This window comes from Tursiops truncatus, chromosome 4 (assembly GCF_011762595.2).
Source record: "Tursiops truncatus isolate mTurTru1 chromosome 4, mTurTru1.mat.Y, whole genome shotgun sequence".
Taxonomy (NCBI): domain Eukaryota; kingdom Metazoa; phylum Chordata; class Mammalia; order Artiodactyla; family Delphinidae; genus Tursiops; species Tursiops truncatus.
This window is the reverse complement of record NC_047037.1, coordinates 121,248,284-121,271,051: the sequence shown is the minus strand read 5'-3', so window position 1 is coordinate 121,271,051 and position 22,768 is coordinate 121,248,284. Positions and strand designations below refer to the sequence as shown.

At 36.9% G+C, this 22,768-nt stretch overlaps 1 protein-coding gene across 1 annotated transcript in view; it reads right to left on the bottom strand.

The window, feature by feature from the left end:
• NCAM2 (neural cell adhesion molecule 2) overlaps positions 1 to 14,545 on the bottom strand; it is a 215,734-nt gene extending 201,189 nt beyond the window's left edge. The window contains exons 1-4 of the mRNA XM_073804651.1: positions 14,494 to 14,545; positions 6,942 to 7,016; positions 2,968 to 3,174; positions 883 to 1,026 (exon numbers count right to left, since the gene is read on the bottom strand). Coding sequence (XP_073660752.1) covers positions 883 to 1,026; positions 2,968 to 3,174; positions 6,942 to 7,016; positions 14,494 to 14,545 — 478 coding nt within the window. The remainder of the gene's footprint in view (positions 1 to 882; positions 1,027 to 2,967; positions 3,175 to 6,941; positions 7,017 to 14,493) is intronic.
• Positions 14,546 to 22,768: the final 8,223 nt, after the last annotated feature.

Here is a 22,768-nt window from a genome sequence, read left to right as displayed (position 1 = left end):
CAAAAACAGAAACCCTCTGCCTTCTCTCCTTTATGTTGTAGAAGTTTTATCTCTTAGAAACACAAAACAAAATCATCCAAGATAGAAAGTATTTTAAAAGATTCAATTATTTTGTACCTCTCTGCAATGTAAGTGCAATGAAAAATATTCTAAATCGAAAATGCTCCCAATTCACAATGATAAAGTAGCATAATGTAAGCAAATCATGCGTCAATTTCAGATGTCATTTTATTCTGGAATTTCAGCTCAGTCTGAATCAAAATCATGAAGACAATTGAAATGAATGTACTCTTCTTTCTATTATCCATATTCATCTTATAATATTTAGAATATGTAGGTATCTTTGAAAGAACAGTGACAGAAAAATAAATAGGATTCACATAGATATTATTATAAGTTTACACATAATAAGCCCATGGGATTGTTTGAACTATAATATGTAGAATTTCAATAGATCAGGATTGATTCCTTTATTTGTTTAGTATCCTTGAACTGTTTGTATATAATTTTTTCTTGATCTAGAGCAGGAGTCAGCAAACTTTTTCTGTAATCTTCAGAAAATAACTATTGTAGGCTTTGTAGGACAAACCATCTGTGTCACAGCTGTTCAGCTTTGTTCCCAAAGTAGCCATAGACAATATGTAACAATTGGGTTTGGCCGAATTTTCATAACACCTTAAAAAAACAGCACAGGAGCTGAATTTAGCCTGAGGGCCATAGTTTGCCAACCTCTAGTTTAGAGCTCTGAGGTTCTCAAAAAACAGTTGTTTGAGGCTTAGGGTCAAACAATCTAATTGCTATATTTACTTAGGTAGATTCAGTCTTTTAAAAAATTGCAATATTTTTAGAACATATAACTTAGAGAGTTACCAAAATACTAACTGTCGGAAATAGCGGTGACTTCCTCATTATGATGCAACCAGCTGACAACAGGTGCAGGCGAACTACTGACTCGGCAAACCACTTCTGCATTCTCTCCTTGTTTGAACTCTTGAGGAGACACCACTTCTCTGAAAGTGAGTTTTTCTGTATGAAGAAAGTAAAACAAACCATACAAGTATTATTGCTTATTTCTTCCCATAGCATATTTCAGAATCCGTGTTTATTGATGCTGTAATAAAATAATTAGGTAAATTTAGATCCTTTAAAACCTTAAACCAGATCATCTAATTCTCCTACCCAATAAATTCCAACTCACTGATAATAAAATCCAAAGTCCTTACAATGCCACACTAAGTCCTGTATGAACTGGAATCTGCCCCACAATTCTGATCCCAATTTTTCTTCTCTCCTCCTAGCTGCTGCTTTGGGCAGTTCCTTGAACACTCCACATTTGTTCTCATTCCGGGGCATTTGCACTCTCTTAAATTCCTTCAAATTTCTGCTCAACCTCCACATACAAAATAGCCATCTCCCTACGTTTCTAAACCACTTAATTTCTTTCCTATAGAATTCTATAGCATATATATCTAGCATTTAAGCATTAGTTTTTGCTTACTTTTTGTCTGTCTCTACCCACTAAAATGTTGGCACCAAGTGGCCAGTGATATTTTCTGTTTCAGTCACTAATGTCTTTAGGAATTAGAATATTGTCTGCCATGCAGTAGACATACAATAAGTGTATTGAATGAATGCATGAATATGGATATTTATGCTTGATGAGACATTTTCACAAAAGTAATTCATTGTTCTTGCTAAGAAAAAACAATTTTTTTTTACCTTCACAAATAAAGCACTAGGGATCTTCTTTTGTGTCATTTCAAAGGACACTTCTTTCCAGATACTAGTCTATGAAATGATGATTTCAACTTAATTCTTTGTTATTTATGAAATTGGTACAGTAAATGTATAAATAAGTAAAACATCTTTCCTTGAGGAGCTTAGAAACTAACAGGAGGGAAAAAGAAAAAAAAAAAAAGAGGTCAAATCAGGAAAAATGAGGGCAACAATACTCCAACAGATTGCCCCACTCATCTAAGAGGAAGCCTTGCTCTGGTGCTGCTTTGGCCTTTTTTCCCCGTATGCTATTTCTAGAATAACAAAAAACAAAGCTATAAGGAAGAGATGTCTTATGAGCTAATATTCTAAAACTTTTTATAATTTTTCACTGGTAGAAATGCTAACTACTACAAATTAATTGTAAGGCAAAGTTCTAAGCATGAGGTAATGTAGTCCTCAAAGCAACTCTATGTATGATGTGGGTACTACAATTATATCTATTTTATAGATGAGGAAATTGAAACAGAGAGTGTACGCGATTGCTCAAGGCCACAAGTGTAAGTGATAGAGCCTGGTTTCAAACCCTGGGAGTCAATGAGCTTCAGTGTTCCTAAACAGGTTAACAATTCCTAAAAGTGAGAAGTTGGAAAGGAATGTAGGAAGCAATCAATCTCAAGTCGTAAAATGAAGTGTAAGTGTAGAAAACCTTGTTACTAAAAATGCCTGGAGTTGAAGAATCTGGTTAGATATTATTCTTCATTAGATGAGTTTTTCAGTTTTTACTCTGTCTAAAGCCTGTCAGCTGACCCTTCCCCAGTTCTCATTCTAGATTGGTCACTGTTATCCCATAGGTAATTTTATTTGTTCTAGTCATGATCTTTTTTTTTGAAAGTGAAAAAAAGCACTCCCAATAAATTTTATATCACTAAATAAAGTACTGGTTTCTATTTACCCAACAGATTCTTAATGGCATCAAAAAACTAAAACATTTTCATCTATATTATTTAACCAACAGAATTGGCTCCATCTATGTATTTATAATCCACTATAACCTATTATAGATTTTATTTTAGAGATGTACTGTGGTAAAATAGAAATAAGCTGATATCTGTAAAAGTCTTAGCACATTGTCCATCACATAGTTAGTTCTTAATGAGTGTTAGTTTCTATTGTTAAGTACATTTTAATTTGTATTTTTTATAAGAACGTATAATTTCAATCAATAAAACTTATAAATACATGACTTACGGTAAATTTCCAAAACAACTGTGGCTTCTTGTGTCTGTCCTTTGGCATCTGTTGCTTGACAACGATATATCCCTGCATCTTCTATATTTGCGTTGTAGATGGTTAATCGTGATCTAATACCTTCCTTTTGCACTGATACCCTCTGTGTTGAAATTATCTTCTCTCCTTGAGGATTATACCAGTCTATACTCTCAGGTTCACCAACTGCTGCAAAGAGCCATGGAAAAGAAATTTTGAAAATATGTTCCAAGTGTTTGTTTTGACACTGGCATTTACTATCGTGTAACAATTTTAACAATTTAGAAAAAAATGTAAATGGAAGACTGGAAGTCTGAAAATCTTACAATATTGAAAGTAAACACAAATGCTAGCACACATGTTATCCTTATTTATCCAACATTGAGGTTTCAATCTCGTTTGAGTAACAAAACCCAGAGGAAACTTCCAGTATGGTATTTAAGCTATGAGAGTGTAAACTTTACCACGGAAATCTATGGATTATTACCACACAAGTACTGAAAGTGCCTTGGCAACTGAGTCCAACATTAATTCCACTTAATAGGCATAATCGAAACAGAAACACGATTACTAACGTGATTTCACCTGCTCAATTCTTTTTGCTAGGGTCAGGAAATAGCACTTTTTCCCCTGATACAGCAGAGCTCATAACAACGTAAATCATTTATGAAATAAACTTTGGCTTTTGTTAATACAGAATTTTGAATTAATCTCCCAAGTTGTTAAACTTGTATAGATAAGGCCAATGACTATTTTTTAAATGGAGCCCTAATCTTCTCTTTTCCCAACTGAGATGAGTAGTTTCACCATTTTAATCTAAAACTGTTAACTATTTACTCATATGATAATTAGAATGCATTGAAATGATACTTATAGTGCTAGGCAATTACAACCAAATCATTACAGGGTAAACATTTATTTAAGTTTTCCAATTCAGAATCTAGGTTATTATCCTCTTTGTAAAAGCTGAAGCTTTCTATGTTTTCTTTTAGTCACCAAAAGGATGTATTTCACCTAATTACTTGAGAGATAATTTGTGGAAGCAGCATACACTAGTAACTCAAAAGTATCAGGAGAAAATGCATAAAGTTATATAACATCTTCAGGACCTTTTATAAGAAAATTATTCCTTCTCATTTTTTTTCCAAGATATGGCTTTAGAAACAAATTGTCTTCCTTCCTATATCAAATTAGACATGATGGAGAAAAAAGTATGAAAGAAGTTTAGTTAAATCTTAAATGAATCTTAGTTATGTTATCTTCAGTTTTTCTGAACAGAACCATAAAACCATAGTAGTTACAGGATAATTCATTTGGGGGAGGTATTTGTTTTAATTCCCTCCTCTATCGAGAAGTTACAAAAGAATAATTTAAATGTGCATTACTTTAAGTTTCAGCAATAGAAAACCTCACTTTATACAGTAAATTGTGCAGGATATTCTGTGAAATATTTTGGACATTTTCATTCTTAATGATACGGAATAAAATTTCATGGAGAGTTTATTCTGTATTTTCATAGAGCAGTCATAATTCTCTTTTTTCTGGCAACTCAAATAATAATTTCCAATAAAACTTTGCATGTTATTTTACTGAAAAGACTGAGCTCTTGGATTAATTAATAAGTAGCATTAAACTTATTTTCTTGAAAATGTAATATAAAAATTCATTTGCTATACATGACACATTCTTATTTAGTTCTGTGAGGGTATGACGGAACTAGGCTGAGTTCTGGAACCTGGGACACTTTGCTGCAGAGCTTGCACCTGAACAAACCTCTCCTGGAGCAACAATATACAAAGAAACTATAAGGGACTAAAAATAACTGCAAGCATGTCCAGCTGGGACAAATTATGAACAAGATACAAAAAGGCCAAATCCCAATTGCTACATCTGAGGTGCTGGGAGCAAAAGCATGGTACTATGCCGAACTATGCGTGATTCCTGCACACAGCACCACCAAAGGGGTGGGCAGACCACCAAGGGGGTGGGCAGACCACTATACCTAAGCCAGCCCACCAGCCGGACCCACTGATCCACCATTACCCTCATCCCATTTAAGGGATCAGCTCACTCCACCTCAGGGAGCGAGCAAGGGAACTTGTTACTTGTTTTCACTCCCTTGTGCTGCATCAAGAGTCCCTACAAAGCCCTGCCTGAATTCCCCCTCTGGCCTCTTACCAATTTCTATTGATTAAAGAGTCCAAGAACCCAGGTCAGTAACATGACTAACTTCTAGTTGAATTTTAAGACATATTTATTTTATTGAATTTTAGATGTCTGTGTTCAAGAAACTTTAGAATCATATCAACATAGTCACCATTGTGATAGAAAAGTACATGCAAGCGTTTTGATTTGCATTGGTTTCCCACATCTTTATTTTTAGATTTTTGTTTTACTACTGTATTTAAGATAAATAAGGCCACTTACATGACAACAGTACAGCTCTTGATTATACGTCTTTATATAAAAGGAAAAAATGTTTAATTGTTCTGCCTTATTATTAAGGGCAAAACTCAGCACCACTGAATGACGTTAATTCGTACTTTTAAATTATGTCTTAATTTGACCTTATGAATTATATACATCATATAATTTATATCACAAAGATAATGCAAATCCAAGAAAATAATACAATTTTATTTTTCAATTCATTTTTAAACTATTTCATTATTCTGTGATCTTGTGATTTAATTGAGCTGTGTGTGTGCATCTGTGCATATAAAATATGGATAGGGTTTAGAAACAATGAACTATATTCTTATGCCAAAGCTGTACTGACATAGTAAATGATGTTGAACCAGTCTCTCCCCTACTCTCTACTTTTATATTTGCCAATATATAAAAACATGTGTCAACAAGACCTATCAATTCAGACCTTTATTAAGAAGGCAAATATGTGAAGAATCATGGCCTCAATTAGTTGTTCATATTATCTGATATTATTTTTAGATATGTTATTATAACTGCTTCTATTTTTTTAATTGTCATAATAATTTAAATAAGCCATGCAATTCTGAAGACAACTTTTATAATGCATTTTATGTCAGAAATGCGTATTTAATCCAGTTTTGAATTGCTAAGTATAATCAGGAATGGAAACAATTTTAAAATATACTAAAAAGCAATTTTGTCACTAAATGAATATTTTTAAAACTTTATATATGAAGGCTTATATGCATGAAAATGAATATGATGAATTTAAATTTTGGCACTAAATGAATATTTGAAAAACTTTATATATGAAGACTTGTATGATGAAAATGAATACGATGAATCTAAACAGCAGTAGAATGTGCTCATTTGTGAGTTTTACAATATGTTGAATAGGAATTTGTTGCTTAAGTAGTTAATATCTTCTAGAAGAATTCTACATGTGCATGATTAAACTAGATGAGGTCCATAATAATTTCCCATAGGCACTATGATATATAATACTTCTAATTAATAGTCACAAAAATCTTGCAAAACCTTTGCTGATTAAATATCTACTTTTTAAAGGTCACTTTTCATAAGGAAGGATGTGATATGCTTTGTCCTAAACTTTTCATTGAAGTGAAACTATAATGCAGGGTACCATATCTAACTTATTCATAGCATATTTATGAAAATGGTTAAATTATAACATTTACATTCATACTAAGGTTACTATTTAGATAGAAATAATATTTAAATTGATGTAAAAGTTATCATGCATACACTATATTTGATAAGTTATTTTCAAAATAAATAATCTAGTTTATTTAGTAGTCAAAATTAGTAACTTGAAAGCAACAAATAAAATTCAGTGTTTAATAGGTAAAATATGTTCATTAACACTTTTCCAATCATTATAAGCCCAATGATAATATACAATTTTATTTCTAGAGAATTGACATTTAACTACTTAAATTTAGTCAATATATTATATTAATAAACAATAAAACAAGTTATCTGAAAATATTTGTAGAAATACATACCTGTACATGTGAAGAATTTAGATTCTCCCACACTAAGCTCTACTTTGCTAAGTGAAATTGTCACTTGAAGAAGAGCTGAAAAAAATATTTGAGTAAAATTAATTATGGTTTTAAACATGGATACTAAGATTTTAATACATGGTGTCTATACCACATGATTGAAATAGCAATTATTTACCCTCTTATGCTTTTATTACCTGTAAAAAGAAATGAAAGTTTTGTAAAATACAATTTAACAAATTATATACATTATATTATTATGCACCTTACAAACAGACCAAATACAGGACTCATTCAAGCTATGTTGAAATTTTTAGTTAAGAAAATGATCAAATTCATAGACAGCTGTTCCATATTCACAGACTAGGCATTCTGTGTACTACCAGATTGGACAATAGCTACGTAAAATTTTTGCTCAAATTTTGTAAACTTGCTTAAAAAGAGTAAATCCTACACTGTTATTACAATTAAAAATTTAAGTCAAATACTTTTTGACTACCTACTAAAATATTTCCATGAAAGGAGACAAGCAGGGCTTCCCGGGTGGCGCAGTGGTTGAGAGTCCGCCTGCCGATGCAGGGGACACGGGTTCGTGCCCCGGTCGGGGAAGATCCCACATGCCGCGGAGCGGCTGGGCCCATGAGCCATGGCCACTGAGCCTGCGCGTCCGGAGCCTGTGCTCCTCCTCAACGGGAGAGGCCACAACAGTGAGAGGCCCGCGTACCGCAAAAAAAAAAAAAAAAAAGGAGAGAAACACAGGGAAGAGAGGGAGTACTACCACATAAGGAAAGCAGAATAAGCATTTTTTTTTTCCACATGATAAATAAGTTAAGTGAAGTATCCAGGGCAATGGCAATAAAATAGAGGAGATGTTCAAAAAGTTTGTTGTCAAATTTGAAATAAAACAGCAGAATATCCTAAAACTTTAGAAGATAATTAAAATTATGTTTTAACATTAATTAAACTATTTATGTTTCTAATAATATGGTGGACAAGATAGTGTTACCACTCCCCAAAACCTTGTTCCACCATCCTTTTCCCCCCGAAATACATAGCTAACTTTTCAGGAAAGTAATGGTGCCTCAAGGAAAAAAAAAAAAAAAGAAGAAGAAAAATCTAAAAACTAGAGTACAAGCCTACACTGGGAATTTGTGGATCATAGTAACTGAAAGGCTCACAGATTGCAGAGAATGGATCCAAGCTTGGCTAGAAGAGGGGATGCTACAGAATACCACCAAACACTAGACCAGGATAAGATTCACCCTTAGTATAAGAAGGGTATAGAATAAATTAGCCTACTGACAAAAGGGAATGACAAGGAGAGCTGTCTTTTCTGGCCCATGTAACGGACAAATGTTTCTTCTTAAATAGGTTAACCATGGTTCTGCCATATTCCAGGTTTGGGATTTTAAAATTGTAGATACATGTTCCTTGGGAAACCCCAAGCTGAAAATTAAATTAAAAAGCACTCTCACATGTAGGGCTCACAGCTAAGTGGCAGAAGCAAACATAAAAGCCCTTCAGAAAATTCAGAAGAGCTATCTAATAGGCCCAGACTCCCCAAGATTTTCATAAATGAACCTCTCTTTAACCTAAACTCACATTCTGACATTATAAAATACATGGTGAAATAAGGCACTGTGAGCAAGAATTAGTTGAAATAACCTAGAGGAGAAACAGACCCATGAAATTTCAAAACAGGGAATTAGACTAAGAATGTAACATAGCTATGTTGACAATGTTTAAAGAAATAAAATGTGAAATCAAAAAATATGAGAACAGAAGAAAATATTTCTCAAGAAAAACTTGTCAAACATGCTATTTAAGCTCTTTAAAATATTTCCTTGAATGTCCCATACTTGATTGATGAATTCCTTCTTTTTCTGGAAACCTCCCTGAGAAACAGGATGGGCTGCATGGCTATCTTCTCTCATGTCGGTCTTGGTCCTATTTTTATTGATAATTTCATCAAAACTCAGAGGGTACTTGGCACATTATAGGGGCTCAAAAAGTGTTCTAGTAACTCTAATATTTCAGAGAAAAACATGTAAAGAAGAGCAAAGAATTCAGAAAGAATAAGGAGAAAACTAGAAGAAACAAGAGAGTGTCTACTATAAACAATGTCAATTCTAGTGCAAATTGACAGAAGAGGACTTTTTCTTTGAGAAGTAACGAATCCCCTTGATGAACTTAGCTTAAGTGTAATGAGGACAATAGAGGAAAACTGCAGAAAAGTCAAGGAATTTGAGATTGTCCTCTTAAGAAACTTGAATCTATAAAGATGTACAGGGTTTTGGGGATCCGCAATTCTGGGCATGTGGTCAGGGATTTTATAAATTGGGGAAAGTTTACTCATACTTATGGATAGAAGGGAAAGAGGCAGAAAAGAGGTTATATTGTTGAAAGAAAAAAGGGAATTGTGATTCAGTTTCTCATTCTCTTTTCACTCCTCTTACTTTCTCCTTTTAGACATCACCTTATTTCATGGCATCAACTTCCTTTTCTCTTTGGATCTTCAGTCTGTGCTTTCCCAAAGTCTAATCCTGCAATTTCTAATCCTCAACTAGCATTCAATTGGATAGCATATTTTAATTTCAAACTCTCCATGTGCAAACTAAACCCTTCCCCTTCCACCAAAAATTGCTCACTGTTCACTATTCCATTTTTGTTCATCACCAATCAATTGTAAAATCTTGGATATAACCTCTGAAACATTACTTGTATGCATTCTTGTTTATTTCCAACACTGTTTCCCTAATACATGCACTCATTAATTTTAACCTGAGATATTTCTTTTACTCCGAGATAGTGATGTATCAAATTCTATATTTCTTTTTCTGACGTTTACCTCTTCAACGTTTCTTCCCATGGGAGCATTTTTTCAGGCTGCTGCAAGCATACGTTTCTAAACTGTTCAATTTTACCTGCCTACTCAAAAATCTTCAAAGTGCATTTGCTTTGTCCAATTAATTATCAATATTATATACATTTTCATAGAAAGAAAACTAACTTTTCCAAGTTTATTTCCAATTACTCCTTAATGCTTTTGTGGCTATAGACAGCTACAATTAATCATCCCCCGCTTCCCCACTGACGCACACTTCCTCACCAATGTGTGTTTGCTCAAAATATTTCCTTTCCCTTCATCTCCCTTTCTCTTATCTCCCCATCGCTGGCTACATTCTATCTTCAAAATAAAACTAAAATATCAATACATTTACAAAACATTCTTGGATAGTTCCATCTATAATATCAACAAATAAATATCTTTGATCCAGAGACATGCTCACTAAACAAATGAAACGTACATTGTTGTTAATGATATTCACTTCTCTACTATATTTAAATGTGAATTTCTAGAAGTGAAAGCTCATCACCCTCACTTCTGTTTCTCCTAAACTGATAATATATAAATGCATGGCAGAATAGTGAACAAACACTTACCAAGAGCTTATTGTACACTAGGTACAGACAGTACTGACAATATAAAATTTTGGAATTACTTCATTGACTTAAATTGAATTTAAAGATATCAGAGGTTTTGAGAAATGTCTGCCAATTATTATATAAGTAATTCCCACCTTTGACCTTTGGAGCTTACAGAAAAGACAAAACTTGAAAGATGTAGGCATTTTAAAATTCAAATAGAGTTCTGAACAATTTTACGCAGATTTGCTGATGGGTATAATAAATAACTTATATTCATTGCAATACAATGAAATTAAGCTTGAAATTAATTAATTTATATTAAAATACTTGGCAATTTTTTTTATTCAGTACAAACTATCAATTCACCCATTAATCAAGCCCATATTTTTATGGGCATTTTGGTGTCAGGGCACATGGTTATAAATCAGGGATTAAAAGTATATAATAAAAAGAAAACATATTTCTCTAGTTTAATACATTTCCCAAAGGCTAGATTTGCTCTAACTGACCTCTACAGATACATTAAAACATGTGCATATTAGGAAAAACGTGAAGAACTAAAATTTAAGGTCATGCCTTAATCATTGCTCTAGTGATTTAACATCATTTCTTGTGATCATTCCTGACCTGTGGCCACCTCCAACAGACTCATTTTGGACCCAAATGTCAGGAGAAAATGAAATAATTTTCTAATGCCAAAAGTTGTGTTCAGAGAAAGCTGGGCAGGACTGATATATTTATATCTATCCAGTTAATCTCTCATTCATTTCTGATGTTTCAATTTAGGCACAACAAATGAAAGTGGATGTGATGTGGGGCCTTTACGTCATTTAGAAAAAAAGATACTAAATATTTCTAATCAAAATTTCTATATAGGATTGGGTGGAATTCGAAAAATAGAATGGCATTCACTGATGCTGAAAAATCTAATTTTGATATTTTACTCTTCTTAGGTATTTGGAATAGATACAATAACTTTGAAGAAAATTGAGAAGGATATAATGTTATATAGATTGAATCACTTGATATTAGCAACATTATTGATTAAATGATGGCATTACTTAAAACCAATCAATAAATCATATTTTTGTATTAGAATTGGGATTGGATAGTCAGTATCTCCGCAAGAGATTCTCATTAAAGTAAGAAATCATTTTAAACTCATAGAATGAAAAGTTAGAGGCATGATAAATCTGTCTTTTTTGAACTATCCTCAAAGAAATATATGTAATAATAACCTTAAATGTAGAGTTGGGTAAATTAAAAATTGTTTACCAAAATCAATAGTATTTATTGAATATATAAATTTTTCAAATCACTCTTTTTAGATACTATGGTATACAAAAATAATAAGTTACAATTCCTAATGTCAAAGTATTTCTAATTTATTTGGTAAGGCAACAACACTACATAAAAAGAAGAATGATAAAACAAGATGATGTTTATCAATTATGACCATTATGAGCTTTATGATCAAGAATGCTGCATAGAGGGCAATAAAACTTGAAAAAAAAAGTTGGAATAGATGTTGTAATAAAAGGACAGAAAGAGGGTAGACATTCCAGGTAAGGCAAAAAAGTTCAAGGAATATTCAGGGAATAATTAGTAGATCAATATAGATGAAGTTGATCTCATGTAGAATATTGGTAATATAATTGGAGAAATAGTTTTGAAAATACATTGGAGGATCTCAAATGCCATGGTAAAATTTCTGGACTTAAATTTTTGTCCATTAATTATTTATAAATAGAAACCAACATGACAAAATTGGCATTTAGTAAAGATTAGTCAGAAGATAGGATGGCTGACAAATTGAATTTAGGGGAAAATTTAGGGTATGTTATGATAAGTATCTGAGTTGGCTGGTGGCAAAGAACATGGAAAGGTAGGAATGGATGTAACAAAAAAAGTAAAAATAGTAGTTATCTCTGGATCAATTAGAACATTACTGAAAAAGGGGAAAAAGTCAAAGATGTTAAGGTTTTCTGCTTCAGTGAAACAAGCGTCACCAACGTAAAGAATTTCAGGAATAGAGGAAAAAATATGGAGCCATAATTTATATCATAAATGAAAATTACTTCTCAAAATAGAACATAGATAACATTTTAACAAAGATAACTGCTATCATAACAAAGCTTAAATTAATATTTGTAATTTAAGTAAGCATGCAGATTAAATAGCAGATATTCAAAGGGGACTTTCTTAATTTACAGGAATATAAATAGAATGAAGTGTTTGGTGTTTCTAAGTTCCATCAAGGGACCTAGAGAGCCCACTGTAATTTGATACAATATTTAAGAGTGGCATTTAAAGTGGCCAGTTTATCACCTGCAGAAATTTTAAAACTGACAACTTAATTAGTCTACTACATGCCTGACACAAAGCAGAGTTGAATTCACTTAAAATTCTAACAGACATGCACAGATAACTTAAGGTACTGATTTATTTTTGTAGGATGACTTGTAACATTTATAAAGCAAGAATTTTTTTTCCCTTGGCTTCCACATCAAGGGAGTTAAGAGAATTAAGATATCTAATAATTATAAAAACTCTCAAAGAGTCTTACTCATAAAATGTTCTTATAAATTACTGATTATATCAAATGAATATGATTTCCTCATTTTTTCATTGAAAACTGTACCCACTTTTAAACTGTACCCACTTCAAGAAAATTATGTATGTAATTTATTAATTACTCACTTTTTTATTATTAAATTTTCATGTCCATATATTAAAACAGTCTATGTGTGATCTAGTTGATTTTTTTTTAATTGCTACAATGTTCAAGAAAATTCAGAACTTTTGGAACATTTAAGAGAGAAATACTCCATCATCAAACGTTTTAGGAACTCTGACGACTGTGAACATTTGATCAAAACTATTTTTTAGGGTCTTCTCTGGTGGTGCAGTGGTTAAGAATCTGCCTGCCAATGCAGGGACATGGGTTCCAGCCCTGGTCCGGGAAGATCCCAAATGCCCCAGAGCAACTAAGCCTGTGTGCCACAACTACTGAGCCCGCGTGCCTAGAGCCCATGCTCCTGCACAAGAGAAGCCACCGCAATGAGAAGCCCACGCACTGCAAAGAAGAGTAGCCCCTGCTCTCCGCAACTAGAGAAAGACCCAACGCAGCCAAAAAAATAAATAACTTTTTTTTAAAAACTATTTTTTAAATAAATTGGTTCACCTAAGTTTACCAAGACAAAGTTAAACATTTTAGTATAATTCCTTTTCATCACTGTACTTTTTTCGTATTTAAACTCAATTGTCTTCAATCTTCCTGTACGAAGTTAGGAAAACAAAGTCTCAGTTGCTAGATCACGTGGGTCTTTTTAAGAGCAACTGGTCTACCTCCTTAATGCTTCTCTTTCTATTGACTCCTTCCTGTTAAGCTATAGACACTACAGCTTCCCATCCTAAAAAAAATATAATAATAATAAATGAAACAAATGAAAAAGAAAACAGAACAGCCAAATAATATAAAGAGAAAAAACATCTTTCCGCTTCTTGTCTCTCAAATTACTATGGTATATTCTACTTTGCTTCATTATATTATTTCCCCCCAAAAAAGGGAAAAAATAGAAAGAAAAAATAGAAAAAAAGAACACTCCAGGTCCCCATTTTTTATTCTATCACAAATTACTCTTTATTCTCCATTCAACTAACAAGCTTGCTGTTCCTAAGGTCAACCACAAACTTCTAGTTTTCAAATCCAATAACAATTTTCAGATTTCTTTTTACATTTGATTTGATAAAGGATGAGATACTGCTGATTATTTTGTTCTTTACCAGTCCCATTCCTTGATCCCTTACATATTTATCCTCGACTCATTTTTCTGATGATGGTATTTCTATTTCAGTCTTTTTGGTTACATCTCTTTTTCCACATATACCTTAAATATTTGTGTTTCTTAGTAATCTTTTACTTATTTTATTTTCTTGGAATTCTGTATACCTTCTTCTACTTTGAGCACATGTGTAATACTATTTTCTATATGCAGAGCACTGGTTTAAGCAGTGTACCTAAAATATCTCATTTAATCCTTAAACAGTCCTACTAAGTAGATATTTTCATTCCTATTATAAAGATAAGAAAATTGAGGCAAAGGATGGTGTCAGGACTTACTAAAGGTCACTCGTCCAATGTATATGGTGAAGTCAGATTTGAATCCAGCCATTTGTGCCCAGTGTCTATGATCTTAACTACTTCCTATATCCTTCATTAAAAAAAAATAATTATGCCCAGTATAATCTGGGCTATTATAAGCCGTCAAACAAAAGTCAGCTTCTATTTGCTCACCATTCCATCTCCTATATATTAATTATAGACAGAATGTGTATTTATGTGTATTATCCCCCTATCATCATTTTTGAGGTCTAGAAACATATTTGCTAATAGCTATTATGCCTCTTTACTTAAAAAAAAAAAGTTTCTATTTCTCAAAGTCAGCATATTAAAACTCAAGATATGCTGTATTATCCCATGCTTAATCTTTACTGTAAATTATCCTATTATTATCTATTGAATCTATTTTGCCAGAAAAAAAAGAAATATCTAAAAGTTCTCTCACTCTTGCCTCTAATAGAAAACTCATAAAGTTCAACTCATTCTTCCTTTAAATATCTCTCAAATCTGCTTTTGTTTTGCATCCTCATTGCTTTAGTTTTATTTCTCACCACTGTTAGCCTGGTATAGTGAGTGATCTGTAAAATTGAACAAGGTCAGGTATTGGGTTTATCAGAAAAATCTGAGTGTGTGTGTGTGTGTGTGTGTGTGTGTGTGTGTGTGTGTGTGTTTATGTATGCATGTGTTTTGTTTTTATTTGCTTCTGGCCCCATTCCTGAAAATCCTGATTCAATATATCTGATGTAGGGCCTAAGATTTTCTATTTTAAGTAGCTTCCAGGTGCTAAGCATTGCTATGTAGAATGTAGTTGCCAGTCCAAAACCATTGACCTCAATTAGGAACTTGTTTATAATATAGGATCTCAGGTTTTATTTCATACTGACTGAATCATAATCTATAACTTAATAAGACCCCCAACAGTTCCATGTGCGCATTAAAATGTGGTCAACACTGGGTTGTGACAATCCAACATGTTTATCATTCGTAGTACAATATATTTCCCGTTGAGTAGGATAAAATCCAAACTTTCACACTTGACATGAAAGATATTTAACAAGCTGGATATGACTTAATTCAACTTTATTTCCTGCCACATTCCAAGTATGGGAGAAAAATCAAACAAAACAAAACACACACAATAGTTAAATATCAAGAAACTCTGCAAATAGGCTCTATTTTCCTATTTCTTTTTGAATTGTTTTTTCTTATTCAATAGAGCCCTTCTCCTTTTTCTCCTCTAAGGGCATGCTTATTACTTTCTATTAAAGACTTATATGAGTCCTCCTCCAGGCAGTAAACCACACACTTCAATGTCTTCTAAAATCCTGCAGTATTTTCTCTTAGAGCACTTAAAATATTACAGTGATGTATGTTAATAAGTATTTTATAATTTTTAATAAGCAGAAATTCTTCATATGCAATTATATAAATATATGTAATTTATAAAAACTTTATATTCCCTTGTTCAAGTCAACTTATTGCTATTTTATTTAAAATTAATGTAAAACTGAGGAAGGTTGTTTGTTTTGAGTTTCTGTACTATTTCCCAGTAGCAATTAACATATACTCAATTTTGTTCACACATCTGTTTCTCCACCGGACTATATATACCGGCAAAGCCCACAACAATTCCTGGGAAATAAAAATAGAATCTGTGCAATGAAGTCTAACCTTTTTTTTCCTTTGTGCTTAGTCTAATTTCACCTGTTCATAGGGTACCCTGTGCAGAAGGCTTGCACCTGGCACTTCAGACCAGAATTCCCAGTGTGAAATTGCTGCACCTGACGCTTCAGTTGGCTGACCCTGTGCAGAAATGCTGCACCCAGCACTCTGATCTGGAGTGCCCTGAGCAACACAGCTGTGCCCAGCCAGCAAGAATGCCATCCCCTCCCCTGCTGACAAGAATCCTATAAAGCATCCCCACCAACGGCCTTTTGCAAAGAGTGTGTACTCTAAAGCATGAACTCACGCCTCTACATTCTTTGATCAAAGAATAAAGCTTTCCTTTGTTTCTGAACCAAACTTGATCTCTTCTATTTGTACAAGCAACATCGAGAAGAAGGACTCTTATTGAGGATCAACTCATTGGAGGTTTGGGGGAGGGGATTGGTAACAAATTTTTGACAACCCAGATGGGACTGACTGTGGCCCTTCTGCCTGCACTCACCCACTAGACTACAGACATGCTCAAGCTTCAGCAGGACGATGGCTAAGGTTTGGGCACTTGGGTGCCTCCTTTTTTGGTCGCTGAGGCATCAATTAACAGTTTAATGCTGGCTCCAAATTTCCCAAACCAAAATCTATTTGGATCCAATTTTGTAGGATTTGCATGCCAACAAATCACTCCAACTCTCCCCTCAGTAGTTGGATCTCTAAATTATATCATCATTTTGCAATTGGACCTGCTATGCCAGAGACAAAAGTAATGGGATGAAATTCCCTATGTCTAGTTTTTTTATGGTCTTATATCAGAGCACAGGCCTTTAGAAGGGATGTGGGCTCTCCTCCACTGAGGTAATAGTAAAGGAGACTAAGCCTTCCATCAGTGCTTGACCTGCTCCCTGATGACCTTCTTGATCTCCTCCCTAGCACTCCTCCTACTGTTCCCTCCATACCCATTTGCTTCATATAGCCCGAGTTGGGTCACAGGCCCAAGAGGTCCCTTCCACACCAGTCCCCTCTCCCAGAACCTGTCCAGTAAGTATATGAAATGGGACTCATTACCAGCCAGTGTCCAACAACCTGCCAGGAAAATACTCCTTGTGAGGCAGGTTCCGGATGGAGAAGAAGGGCTCACACAGATACCTGTCATTTACCACTTCTGATCTGCATAACTAGAAGAGTCATAATTAAGGGTTGAGGGAAGATCCAAAGGGTTCCTGAATCTGATTAGGGGAATCTTTCAGACCCATGGCCCCACCTGGGCTGAAATCCAGAGCCTCCTCAATGTACTCCTAACAGGGGAAGAAAAGGCCATAATCCTTTTAAAAGCCCAAGAGGAAGCAGACAAAGAGAACAAAAGCAATGCAGGTCATGCTATTTTCAGACCAGAGAATCAAGCAGTCCCAGATAACAACTGAGACAATGGAGAAAGGGGTGGAAAATAGAGGCTGCCCAATTATAAAAATATGATCCTAAAGGGAATCCAGGCAGCAGGAAAGAAACCTGTCAGTTGGAATAAGAAAAAGGCAATCAATCACAACAAGTGGAAAACCCTTCGGCATTCCTAGAGAGCCTTAAGGAATGCCTCTGATTCTATACTAATGACCCTCAGTCATTGGAAGGGAATGCAATCCTGAGGTAGTATTTCAGTTCCCAAACTGCCCTCAACATTAGGTGTAAACTTCAGAAACTGAAAATACAGCCAGATACCCCTACCTCCTGCCTGGTGGAGGTTGCCTACCACGTGTTTTGTACGTGAGACGTAGAGGAGGAAAAGTCAGAGGATAAAAAGGCCCAGAGGCAAGCCTGCCTAACGGCTGTTGCCCTCCAATATCAACTGGTTGACACGGAAACCTGAACTAAACACCCACGGAGACTCTCGACTCCAGTGAGTGACCCCTGGATCACCGGGATAGCAAGCCAAGGAAATTAGGACCCAATCAGTGTGCCACATGTAAACAAGAGGGACACTGGAAGGAAGAATGCCCTCACTCCCTCGAAGGGGGATGGAAATGGCAGATCCTGGTTACTATTCTCAAGGGCAGATGGTCCAAATAGATGAAGAATGATGGGGCCAGGGGGCTCCTAAACTGGCACTCCAATTGACCCCCAAGGAGCCCAGCCTGACATTGGACATAGGAAAAAAGCCCGTCAAATTCTTTTTTTATTATTATTATTATTTTTTTTTTTTTTTGCGTTACGCAGGCCTCTCACTGTTGTGGCCTCTCCCGTTGCGGAGCACAGGCTCTGGATGTGCAGACTCAGCGGCCATGGCGCACGGGCCCAGCCGCTTTGCAGCATGTGGGATCCTCCCAGATCAGGGCACGAACTCGTGTCCCCTGCATCAGCAGGCGGACTCTCAACCACTGCACCACCAGGGATGCCCACCCGTCAAATTCTTAGTCAACGCTGTTGCCACTTAACTGGTTCTGAACACCAGATCAGGCAAACTCAGTCACAAGAGTTGTAAAATTATGGGGGTATCAGGGAAGGCCTAAGAACAGGCATTCACAGAGCCATTAGGACGTAAATTGGATGAACATATTCTCACCCATTCCTTCCCACATGTTCCCTATGTCCTTATATAATTGGGAGCTACTATCCACCTAATGGGAGACAGACTGAAGACTGCTGTTCCCCTAGACAGGGAGCACAAGATAATAATGTTAATGGCTGAGGACAAACCTTCCAGGACAGAGCAGGTTGATCTCCCAGGAGTAAATCTCAAACTCAGCGCCTAGGGATGGGTGGAACAAGCTATGGGAGCCAGTCCTGTGACAGTCCATCTAAAACCTGGACATCCATGGCCCGACAGAAAACAGTACACTCTCCATTGAGAGGCCTTATTGGTCATTGTCCCTGTTATACAGGGCCTAATTGACCACTCTTACTGGACCATGCCAATCATCATGTAATACCCCTGTTCTCCCCATAAAGAAACCCAATGGAGAATACTGGATGGTAAGACCTCAGGGCAGTCAATGAAGCCACCAAAAATATACATTCAGTAGTTACCAATTCCTATACCCTGCTGGGATTCTACTGTCCACCAGGACCCAGTAATGTGTATTAAATTGAAAAGATGCCTTCCTCTGTATTCCATTAACAATACCACTGGACAGTCCTGCCCCGAGGATTCAAAAACACCCCCATTGTCTTTGTGGAAACTTTAGCTAAAGACGACCTAAAAAATCTACATCCTGGAGGAGGCTTCCCTCCTCCAGGATGTAGATGACATTCTAACTGCTAGCTTCACTAAGGAGACCTCTGATGAAAGTACTGTAACCACTCTGAACCACCTAGCTGATAAGGGATATAAGGTGGCCAAGAAAAAGGCCCAAATATCACAAACTAGGGTGACCCACCTAGGCTTCATTCTCACAGAAGGTCACAGAAGCCTACCACAGGAAAAGAAGGAAGCCTTTTGCAGCCTTGCCTCTCCTAAAACTAGCAGACAGCTTACGGGGTTTCCTGCGGATGGCCAGGTTTTGCTGTATCTGGATCCCTAACTAGCTAGGCCTCTACATGAAAAGGTGAAAGGAAAGATGATGATAATTTTGAATGGATTTCAGAATGTGAAAGGACCTTTCAAGTATTAAAAATGCCATTACTTCATGCCCCTTTCCCAACCCTCCCAGATTTAGCTAAATTCTTAAGACCTTTATATTCCTGAGAGAAGGGTAATTGTCCTTGGGGTATTAGCTCAAAAATGTGGACCCTTACTTGGGTGTTGCTTATTTCTCTAAACAATTAGATCAGAATGCGAAGAGATGGCCTCCTTGCCTACAGCAGTAGCAGCTACTACAACCCTGCTAAAAGAGGCTGAGAAGTTAATGTTTGGTCAGCCAATCACTGCATGGACTCCACACCGGGAGGCTTTACTAACTTACGAGGAAGTAAGCTCTAAGGGAACAGAATGGCTCTCCCCCAGATGGCTGATTCAAGTTCCTGCTATGCTTTTAGACAGCACAGTGGTTACCATAAAAAACTGTCACAGGCTAAATCTTGCCACCCTGCTACCCACAGAAATGGGACCCCTGGAGCATCACTGTGTAGAAACCACAGACATGATCTATTCCAACTGCCCTAACCTAGGAAGTGAGCCTCTCCAAAATGCTGAGGAGGAATTGTTCACAGACAGGAGAAGCTTTATGAGAGAGAGAAAAGGCTGGCAGGATATGTAGTAATCGCCTAAACCAAACTCATAGAGGCACAAAGCTTACCCCCAGGGACTTCTGCCCAAAAGGTGGAGCTTATAGCCCTCACCTGGCCTTAAAGCTCTGGACAGGGAAAATCTTAAATGTTCACACAGTTTTGTGGTATGTGTATGCCATCCTACATGCACACAGGGGTATTTGGAAGGAAAGGGGTATGGTTACTGCAGAGAATAAGCAGGTGAAACGTGGCATAAACATACTAAAACTCCTAGAAGCAGTGCAGCTTCCAAAAAAAAAGTGTCAGTGATTCACTGTAGGGGTCATCAAAAAGGGAATGCAGAGGTAATAAAGGAAAACAACAAAGGGAACAGAACTGCCAAAAGGGTGGCCCAAAGTAACTTGGCAATTACCCCTCATACTAAGAGGCCAAATCCATCCAATTACTCCGTAGTCTCTACAAAGAAAGAATTAGACAAAGTCCAGAAATGGGGCTTCAGTAGAGATCTAGGAAGCCATGGGTGACTAATTAATGAACATGTGTAATACTTCTTTCTCCAAACTGCAGCTTGTCAAGCCATTAGGGAGGTTCATCAAGGAACTCACTATGGGAAGGAAGCCCAATATAATTGGTTAGTTGAGGTCACAGTAACTCCTGGGATGAAAAGCATAATCAGTCAGATAGTTGAAACATGCCCCATCTGCACAGAACCCCCCCACCACCACCACCACCAGAGGCCCCTAGATAAGGCCCATTCAGATCTGAGAGGCATATCCTGGGGAAGACTGGCAGGTTGACTTCACTGTCATGCCAAGAACATCAGGCAGTCTTAGGTATCTCTTGGTGCTGGGGGAAACGGTTAGAAGCGTTTCCCACTAGAAGTGAAATGGCAGCCGAAGTAGCTAAAATATTACTAAAAGAAATAATCTCCAGATTTGGGCTCCCAGGATCCCTACAAAGTGATAACGGCCTAGCATTCCAGTCTCAAGTGACAAAAGGGATGGCAAGTTCCCCAGGCAAAAAATAGACCTTGCACTCAGCCTGGAGACCCCCAATCATCAGAGAAAGTAGAGCAATCCAATCAGACTTTAAAATGAACCTTAGCCAAGTTATGCCAGGAGACTCAAGAAAAGTGGGTTAACTTACTCCTTATTCCTCTGCTCTGCATGCAGTTAGCTCCAAGAGATAAGTTAAAGTTCAGTGCATTTGAACTCATGTATGGTAGACCCATTACCCAAGCCCAAGAGAAGGGACACCTGAGCCCCCTTGAAATGGAACAACTCAAGTGTGCCTTCCAGGTAGGAGAAACTCTCACGGAATACAGTAACCAGGTGCTGCCCACACCCACCAACCTGGCCCTCCATCCCTTGCGGCCAGAAGACTGGGTACACCTAAAAACCTGGGAAACTGGCAGCTGCAGGGTCAATTCACTACTACATGGAACAGACCCCACCTGGTGAGTCTCAACGCCCATTCTGCCCTGATGTTGCAGGGATCACTCTGTGGGCACATCGCACTCGAGGGAAGAGGCCTCCAAGCCCCAAACTCCAAAGACACAACCTGGGACAATGGACTCCCTTGACTGCTTGTGTGAACCTCTCTCTGATCTGAAGCTTTCCTTCCAAAAAACAAGAGAAGTGTGACCAGGGAGATTCAGCCCCGCAGTGAGCCTCGACATCAGGGAACACTTCCCTGCAGGCAAAGGACCTAGATAACTTCATTTTTAGGAAAAAAAATTTGACATGTATTATTCTTGCTAATATTTGGGCCGCAATTCCTAAATCGTCTGGTGTCCTTTGTCTCCAAAAGGTTAGACAAGTGGTGGCCGCTCAGGGAGATGAAGAGTTAGGGCTGAGGTGTGCAGACAACCAAACACTTCGAAGGGCAGCTGGGGAGAAGTTCTGCTGCTCTACCTGGGGTTATGACCAGGCCTAAAATCAGCAGGGAACAGACCTCTGCCCCTCAAGAATGAGGAACAGGATAAAAGACAGAGGGGAGATTTGTCACTGGCAAAGCCCATGAACAACTCCCAGGGAATAACAATAGGATCTAGGTAATAACGTCTAACCTTGTTTTTTTTTTCCTTGGTTGTTAGTCCAGTCTCACTTGCTCATACGGTGCTGCGTGCACAGACCTCACACCCGACCCTTCAGGCCGGAGTTCCTCATGTGAACCGGCTACACCAATACCTTCCTCAGCTTGGGGACCACGCGCAGCAGCCGCGCACAACACTCAATGCAGCGCAGCCGCGCACAACACTCAATCCAGCGCAGCCGCAGCGGCCCTGAGAGAACTCCGCCCCTTCCTCTCCCTGCCGAGGGGATCCTTATAAAGCAGCCCTGCCTACGGCCTGTTCAGGAGAGAGTGTGGTCTAGGGCCGGCTTGCTCCTCTGCATTCTCGGTCAGAGAATAAAGCTTTCCTTTGCTTCTGAGCCAAACTCCTTCTATTGGCACTGGC